Here is a 9,431-nt window from a genome sequence, read left to right on the forward strand (position 1 = left end):
TCCACTTCACCATCATCAACTCCTTCAGGCACTTTGACTTCAGCTTGATGGCACCTGGTTTGTTCAACCTTTATTTTGCATCAATGTCTGCAGTCATTTTTGCAGGGTTTTAGGCTCAGTCCATCAGCATTTCCATGAGATTTTCCTTCTCTATGTTCAATATCATAATTATACTGGTCTATTTTTCGATCCAACGTGCCAGTTGTCCCTCTGGGTTCTTTAATGATCTTAACCAGCGTAACTCAGCATGGTCTGTCCTGATGGTAAACCTGGCACCATAGAGGTAAGGATGGAAATATGTCAGACTCTTTACTATAGCAAAGAGTTCCCTCCGTGTTACACAGTAGTTCCTCTCTGGTCTACTCGAAACCCTACTGAAGTAGGCCACCACATGTTCGTTTTCGCCCGCTTTCTGAGACAACACTCCTCCAATTCCGACATTACTAGCATCACAATCCAGTATGTATGGCAGTGAGGGATGTGGAAGCATTAAAAGTGGAGCTGAGGCCAATTTTTCTTTTAATGTATTGAAAGCATGCTGGCAAGAAACTGTCCATTCGAACTTCTGGCCTTTTTTCCTACTAGATCACCCCTATTGCTGACATTCATATCTGGGATGTGACTTCTAACAGGACTGAAGATGTCTGCATTAGGATTTAGCTGCGGGGTCTGGAAGGGGCTTGCCGTTGTCTGGGGCTGATTAAGTCGATGGTTAATGTATCCTCCTTGTGCAAAAGATAGCAAATCGTCCCCAATGCATCCAATTCACTTTGAAACCCACCAATGTAGTCTACCCATACTTCTTGCCACTGCTGTTGACTTTTCTGTAGTTGCTGCTGACTTTCTCGCAACTATTAGAGACTTTCTTCCTGTTTATTTTCTTTCTCCTCCAGCCACTGCTGTAGTCTCTATTCTCGTTCATTTTCTTTCTCCTCCAACCACTGCTGTAGTCTCTCTTTTTGTTTATTTTCTTTCTCCTCCAACCACTGCTGTAATCTCTCTTGTTTATTTTGCTGTTCGAGCTTCCACTGTTGCAAGTTATCTTGCAACTGCTGTTGTCTCTCTTCTTGTTTCTTTTTTCGTTCTTCTTGTTTCTTTTGCTGTTCGAGCTTCCACTGTTGCAAGTTATCTTGCAACTGCTGTTGTCTCTGTTCTTGTTTCTTTTCTCGTTCTTCTTGTTTATTTTGCTGTTCTTGTATTGTTGCCATCAAATCTGCTAAGCTGTAGTTTGATTTGCCACTTCTCGTTTCCATCTTACTCTTCATCTTTTTTTCTTTACCTTTATTTTCCATCCCACTCCCTGACACCAACTTGCCATGTCTCTGCTCGCTTGTTAATTTCCCATAGAAATTCTTCCCGAGAAACCCCAGTGATACAAGTCCTTTCCTAAATAAAACTACTCCACTCTTTCTCAATCCAACTCTGCAACACACCCAATCTCCACAGTCACCCAAACCCAAACACACGCTATAATTCACAACAAATGACTCACGCACCCTACTTACTACCGCACTTGACTCAACCGTCCGCCCACATCCTCAATCTCCCCATCTGCTATACTATTCCGATTCATTGTCTGGCGCACTTATATACAAGAATGGAGGGTGCCTAGCAAATTCTAGAACTCATTACGTGTTACCAGCGTCACGTGACTTCTGCTGTCGTAACAAAGGTTTCCATAAGCATTTGAGTGATCATAAGTATCTTGCATTATGATTCAGATATCAAATTAATTTTCCTGAAGTTTTTAGAAAGGGTCAGTTCATTTTGAAGCTTTTTTGTGTCGTATACACTTGCTATAAAACATACATCACATAATTTTGCATTTTTTATACTATTATACCAATATTAAAATATAAAGTATGATTTAAATGAACTTGTAAAGTTTTATTTCGATTTTTTTAATGGTAATATAGTGATGACTCGTTATTTTTGGTTGGAGAGAATCAGTGGAGAGGAGGTTCTGCTCGATATGGTCGCAGAGCAGAAATGATACCTACATCTACCTCAGGTAGGCGTGTAAAATATTTCCAATTCAAAATAATGAAGTCTAATCAGATTTTGTGTATATATCTAGTATAAAAATATGTTAAAAGTAATGGGAAACATTTGGTGAATAATAACGAAAATTATAGAATTTAACTAAATCTTTATGTTTTAAGGTTAAGTAGGTAATATATTGTTATGTATCTGCTTGTTTGATAATTTCTTGTAAAATTTATTTCCGAGAAACTTCAGCGATACAATTTCTTTCTTAATTAAAACTAGTTTATTGTTTCTCGTTATAAACTTTGTAATACACTTAATTTTCACAGTCACTTTAAACTTAACTACTTTTATAAACACACACTATAATTCACAGCGATTCACACACTTTACTTGCCTACTGCTCGCTTGACTCGAATTATCTGTCGATCTGCAATTATGTGTCAGGCTTATATACTAAAAAAAGACGGTGCCTGGTACCGACTAGAATTGCCAGGAAAAGTCATGATCCTTCTAGAACCTCATTACGTGACTTCCACTGTCGTAACAATATGTGAAAAATACCAAAATAATACTTATTAATTAGCATGTATTCGCCACTTAAAACTTTTTAAACACTGATGCTATAACGTTAGTAATAGTAGGTCTATTTGTAGTCTAATTTAAACATTAGGTCTAATACATAACGTAAGGCTTAGATGAAACACTACTTGGTAAATTTTATTTTGCTTTACGTTACAACTCATTATCATAAAACTTCTGAATTGAACTATTTTGCTGTTCTAACATCAAAGTTACCAAAAAAATAAAGAATAAAAAACAAACTTTTCTAACAAATCAACGTAAACACCATAGTTGGCATAAGAACAATTAGGTGATAGTTTTGTTGCTATGGGACGATGTATATTGTTGAGCATTACCAAAAAAGAAGTGTGAAAGTGTTCTTGACTGAGTGACAAAGGGAATAAGTCTTTGATAGTTAGTGATTAATTATATTGACAGAGTGACAAAAGGAATAAGCCTTTTATAGTTAGTGATTTAATTATATTGACAGAGTGACAAAGGGAATAAGTTTTATAGTTAGTGATTAACTATATTGAGAGAATGACAAAGGGAATAAGTCTTTTATATTTAGTGATTAATTATATTGACAGAGTGACAAAGGGAATAAGCCTTTTATAGTTAGTGATTAATTATAATGACAGAGTGACAAATGGAATAAGCCTTTAATAGTTAGTGATATAAAATCATCGACGGGAAATGTCTTGTCATCAGTTTTTGAATAAGACGTATTTCTGTTCCTGGTCTAGAGAGTCACAGAGTTTAAAGGATAAAAACATGTATTTATTTGTAGTTCTAGGAAAACTATTCATTAAAATCAAAAGACAACAGTTGGTGATCTTTATAATCATTTTATGATTCAAGTCCTGTAGCGGAGTGGCAAGGTCATGAGGTCAACTGTACTCTACTGATTTTTGGTGTTTAGTGTGTGAAACTTATTTCACCAATAAAACAGCTAAAGTTCTGTAAAGGTATAAATTTAATCATATGTTAAATTGAGAGGACACCAAGTTTACTTGTTAAGCTAATACTCTTTTGCAGGGTTTGTCAGCTGAAAAAAATGGCTTCTATGGTGAAGAAGTGACTTGAAGGGTTTGGGGTTCAGTTTGTTCATAAAATCCATCTAACTTTTCAAGTGAATGGGTTAATTTTTTTCTGCTTCATTACTTTTAATGTTGGTAAAACCAAAAATTCACTAACTCTATTAGGCAGAAACCTCTTACAATGTTTAGATCCTGATACTGTTTGATAATTTTTAAGATGACTCAAAATTGAAACTAGCATTTTTCTGTCAAATTTGCAAAGGTCATGGATTTTAGTTGTGTAAGAGATGTTAGAATACCCCCACAAATGTGAGTTTCAGTAAATAATGTACTTGTCAAGCTACGTTTCCTTTAAAATATTTGTTGCCTAATTCCGTTGGTTTAGCCCAAAGCTGTAAAGATATATTGTAATAAACATGTATATGTGTGTAGTTTTTATAAGAATTACAGTGTTTTAACTTATTCCTTTCAATTATTATCAAAGGTTCGATGACTCCTGAATTCTTAAAGGACATTGGTACTTCTAAGTCAGCAGAATGGACCAGACTGAGAAAAAACACTGACCAGTTGTTGGAAGAATGCTGGCTATCATTACACAACTTTGCACAATCACACAAAGGTCGTTTAACAACAACAGCAGTGGATGAAAGTAATTTTATTCTCTCTCTCTCTGTGTATAAATATATATGTATATCCATTTTTATGCACTTATAAATTTTAGTTTTTTAAGTGTGAGAAAAGGGTACATAATCTATCATAATTCATGTCTTTCAAGCTGCAAGGTGTAATGATTCATGATCCTTCCAGAAACTCCAGTGCGCATGCTCCCAGCATCACGCGATTTCTGCTGTTGTAACAATTCCATGACTTACTTCTGCCTTATTGTCATTTTAATGTTTTTATGAGAAACCTAAACTGCAGTTCTATCATTGACAGTTCTATCATTCCATTACAGTTCCTTCCCTCCTGTCACAAAAAATGATTTTCCAGTTTTGTGCTGCCCTTTATATGCAAACTTTTTTTCCATACACATGCCACAAGCCTACCACATCTCTCTGTTGGAATCCAAAGTTGCAACATGTCTTTCATGCAAATCATCATGTGTCAGCTCTCCACTAATAGGAGAGCACTAATATCATGTAATGCATGTGACTTCCTCTAATCGCCACTACCGAAATATCACTTTTCATTTGGCAGTACTCGAGTGCAGACATCTTTGTTTAAGTCACTGATTACCCTGGAAGTGAGTTAACATAGTTCAACTTCATTTCCATTTAATTTCACTTTTATATAACATCGTTTGATTTACCCATGTTTGTTGTGCATTTTTCGCTTGTTTAGTATATAGCTTGAATTCTGAAGTCGCTGTTACCACTTCAGATACATATCACTCGTCTGTTACCACACTTTCGGCCACAGGCGAGGGCGACCAGTAGCGGGAAATTCTCGACCTTTGTTTGCAGAGGGATGGAGCATTATGTGGAATGCACATTGTTTCCTTCTTCCTTTTACTTTTCGAGCGTTTTACAGGTGCAGGCTGACTAAATATTGATCTGTTTTTCTCCCCTCCCGAGTTTTCTGTGCCTTCCCACATCTTCCTGAGGATTCTGTTCAGCCATTGTCTGCTTTCTCGGAGATTATATCTCAGGTATGTGATGGTTTCTCTATTGCCATAGTTATTTTGAACCATGTTCTTCCATTATTGTTTCTACTTCTCTACCTTGTTTCCCCCCAGTCCCCTTATGTTTGGGTTTACACTGTGTTTTTGCCACCCCGTTGAGTGATGGCATTGGTATGCCTAGTTCCCCACGAGCTTCAGGTCGGCCTGCCCTTGCGAATTTTAGGACAAACTTTCAAACTCTGGACCACCAGTTATGGGTTCAGTTTTACCTGTTTGGGGGGACAGATTCTAATTTTCCTGTTTATCCTACCTATGCCCCATTTTCTCGCCTTGGACTTCCTCTGTTACTCTTTGTAATATCTCACCTCAATTCTTTTCCTGTCTGAGGTTCTTCATGGGAACCCTGTGGGATTTTCTGGGGACATCATTTCTCTCTTCTCTTCCACTGTCGGCCACGTGTTGTCTTTGGTTCTGGCCCTACACACATGGTTCACTTCTTTTTAGGACTTTTTGGGTCATGACACAATATTTTCGTGGACCCATCGCCCGGCTCCATATATATAACACATTCTTATGGCCCCGTTTTTACGACGTATCGAGTGTGACACGATAACTGTGTTCTTGGAGTCGTGGGTGGCTTCTGTCCAACAGTGATCTATCTTTCACATTGGGTGCCCAATTGGTTTCCTTCAGAGCCAGATGTGGCTCCGAGTCCCGTTTCCTGACTCTACCTTTCCTAGCACTGCCTGTTCCAGCATCTCGTGGTACCGCAGTTTGACATTTTTTGCAGTGATACATGGTATGCAGGCAACGGTTCTGGTGACTGCCTGGTGAGTTTAAGACTGGTAGTAGTTCGTCTGGTGAATTTTGTTCATCAGAGCAGCCCTTTCCTCTCCAAAGCTTGGGTTCATTGTGTTCTATCAGATGGTTTTGTTATACCCTTTTCCCCTCTCTCCTGTTTCCTTCCACCTCCTCAGGAACCCTGGTCACGCCATTGTCTTCCAAGATAGTACTCGACCTCTCCCCCAACAGGTTGTTGTACTTGCTCCATGCGGGTTGTGCAGGTTTTACTCCCACCAGTTTGCCCATCGTGGGGTAGTATACCTTTTTAGTACTCTTCCCTTTGGTCTGGCTTCTGCACAGTGTGTTTTTTTTCAAGTGGTTCACCCCTTTGCTCGGCACATTCATACCCTGGGGCTGCAATTCCATGCTTACATGGACAACTGGCTTATTCTTGCCCATTCTGAACAGTCAAACAGTCTTACTCATCAGCTCCTTCTCGACGCTGTGAAGGTGGGATGGTTCAGGATGTCCTTCCTTCATCCTACCCATTACTTTGTACATCTATTGAACTGGCTGTTTGGACAGCCCTGTCTGCTCTCTTACTTACTACTGGTGAGATTCTATCACTTTTGAGGAGGTGGTTGTCTCTGACACTTATCATACCCCTTGGCAGGACTCATAGGCATTTGCTTCAGTGAGCCTTTCATGATCAGTGGAACCTCACATGGGATTCCCTGGATGCTCCTATTCACCTTCCATCCTCCTTGATGGACGATCTACATTGGTGGTTGGACATGGCCCATATGTCGGCAGGTGTCCCACTTCCTTCTTTGCGGCCAGAATTACATCTGTTCATGGATGCATCTCTTCAAGGCTGGGGTGTGTGGGTCGATCACTAAGAGGTTTCGGGTCATTTGTCAATGGAAAAATGTTCTCTTTACATCAATGTCCTGGAACTTCTGGCTGTTCGTCGGGCATTGGATCATTTTCTTTCTATCACCAGCAGTCATCTGGTTATGATCCATTCTGACACCTGGTTGAGAACCCTGTTTTTTCATACAGTGGATTTTCTCTATTGGGCCCACTCCCATCACATTCATTTGATGCGTCTCATATTCCAGGTGCATTCAATCTGGTGCTGGATCGTCTTTCCAGACCAGTTCAGGTTTATCCCAAGGAGTGGTCCCTACATCCTGCTGTTTTTCGGTGGCACTTTCATTGTTTGGGTATTCCCCATATTGATGTGTTTGCCACCTCGCTCAATCACAAATTACCTTTGTTTTGGTACCCAGTTCCCCATCCTAGGGCTTTGGCAATAGATACCTTCAGCCAGGATTGGTCTCACTTGTGTCTTTCTGTTTATCCTTCTATCCAGTTACTTCATTGGGTAGTCTCCCTCATCCATGCCACTCCCTGCAGAGTCCTTCTGATTGCTCCTTACTGACCTGCTCAACCATGGTTCCCTCAGTTGCTTCAGCTCCAGGTGATCCCTCCCATCCCTCTTCCCTTGCTTCCAGACCTATTACTTCAACCCCAGTAGGTGGTTCTACATCCTGCACTTCCCATCCTCTTTCTTCACCTGTGGCTTTTTCAGGTCCCTCGCAAGGAGTTCTGTATTCTCTCGCCAAGTATCTTCTCATTTAACCCATTCCATTTTTCCTTCTTCTTTGGCTTTTTACTGGTGAAAGTGGAATGTTTTCCACTCCTGGGCTTTGGCTCAGAATTTTCCGGCTTCTCAGTCTACAATTGCCGGTATCTCCAAATTCCTTATCTGGTTCTTTGAGAGGGGTTTGTCGGTTTCCTCAATTTTGGGTTTTCGGCAGCCTTATCCCATACCTTCTGTTTTTACTGTTTCTGCAGGGTCTTTTCCTTCTCAATCCTTTCCATGTTGACCTGTTCTTTCTGTCTCTGTTGGCCGTCGAGACATCTATCACTTCTGGACTGGCACATTAACATGGTCCTCCATGCTCTTACATTTCCTCCATTTGAACCCATTTCTTCCTGTTACTTGTTTCACTTCTCCCTTAAGGCATATTCCCTCCTCCTACTGGCTTGCGGGCATCATGGATTGATGTCACCAGGACCTTTTATTATTCAGCCTACCTCGTCCTTTATCCAGATCATGCATTTCTTCCCCAGACCTCAGTGGGTCGCGAGGGTCATTTTTTCTTTACCCTATCTCCCTTCCCTCTATCTCTCATCTCTACCCTCTTCCTGATCCAGATAGACACCTCTGCCCAGTATGTGCCCTCTATTGTTATATTGCATGCACGGCTTACTTCCGGGGTTCTCGTTCCTGACTCTTTCTCCCATGGAACTTCCTCTTCCCATTGTCTTTCCCCTGTTACCCTGACCAGTTGGGTTCATCATTTGATTCAATTGGCTTATTCCTCCTTATAACCCTCCCAACATAATTTCTTTCTCGTTTCTTCCTATCAAATCCAACACCTTACCTTCTCCCTCGTTTATTGTTTTCATTGGCCATTTGAGGAGACTCTAGAGTGGGCACGTGGATGACTCTGCACACGTTCATCTCCCACTACTTGCACCACATCGTGATTTCTGCTTCCTTGGGGTATCGCCTGTTGCCTGTGGCTATTTTACAGACTTCGGTATGGCTTTGACACGAGGTAAGTCCTTACTTATGCTTTCTTTTCTTTCAGTGGCCCTTGCTTCAACTTCACTTTGGATCCTACTCTGCGGTGAGTGGTGCCTGACCAGGTATTCTTTCAGAACACTGAATGGGTTCCACTTAGATGGTTATAATCATTCTCAGATATATTTATACTTAAACAAACAAAAACATAAATCCGCACTGTACGGCATGTTGATTCGCACACTTTTTCCATGGCTATACATGCTCACCCTAGGGATTGAGTGTTTCACGAGATCACTAGTGTGTGTGTGAATAACATTGCGATGTTTGCTTCATAAAAATGCCTGTCCCGGACCATACAACCCATGGAAGGCATGGGTAAAGCAGAAGGGGATGCTGTTCATCCCTGGACAGAATAAGTTGGTGTGTTCTGCTTTTCAAAATAGAGTTTTGTGATCACCCATTGCACTGTCTTGGGTGTAGCAGTCCCTCCAGACTCTCCAACTCACTTCTTCCCCTCCTTTCTTCCAGTGGAGTATGGGAGTCCTTACCACTCACCAGTTACAAGTTGCTGGGGTGGTTGATCATGGAGACAACCTGCTGAATGGGTTCCACAAAGATGGCTATAACCATTCAGTTCAGAGTAGGGTGGTGGTGTTCTGCTGGTGTAGAAGGTGTTACAAGATCCTCTGGATGAGTGACACATGCCCAGAATGATACACCTAAATGCAGTTCACCCCTCTGATTGGGTGCCCTCCTCCTACCCATGAGTGGATGTCGGTTCCCAGTGAGTGAGGTTTTGGAGATCGAGTGAACCAATCACATAAGTCCTCACACAAGT

At 40.7% G+C, this 9,431-nt stretch overlaps 1 protein-coding gene across 1 annotated transcript in view; it reads left to right on the forward strand.

Moving 5' to 3' along the window:
• Positions 1-9,431, forward strand: part of LOC111083177 (protein KIAA0556-like) — a gene marked incomplete at its 3' end in the record, with an annotated part of 25,209 nt that overhangs the window by 4,945 nt on the left and 10,833 nt on the right. The window contains exons 2-3 of the mRNA XM_022379489.1: positions 1,917-2,011; positions 4,075-4,239. Of these exons, the coding sequence (XP_022235197.1) occupies positions 1,917-2,011; positions 4,075-4,239 (260 nt within the window). The remainder of the gene's footprint in view (positions 1-1,916; positions 2,012-4,074; positions 4,240-9,431) is intronic.

Source organism: Limulus polyphemus, unplaced genomic scaffold (assembly GCF_000517525.1).
Source record: "Limulus polyphemus unplaced genomic scaffold, Limulus_polyphemus-2.1.2 Scaffold8458, whole genome shotgun sequence".
In the NCBI taxonomy this organism is placed as follows: domain Eukaryota; kingdom Metazoa; phylum Arthropoda; class Merostomata; order Xiphosura; family Limulidae; genus Limulus; species Limulus polyphemus.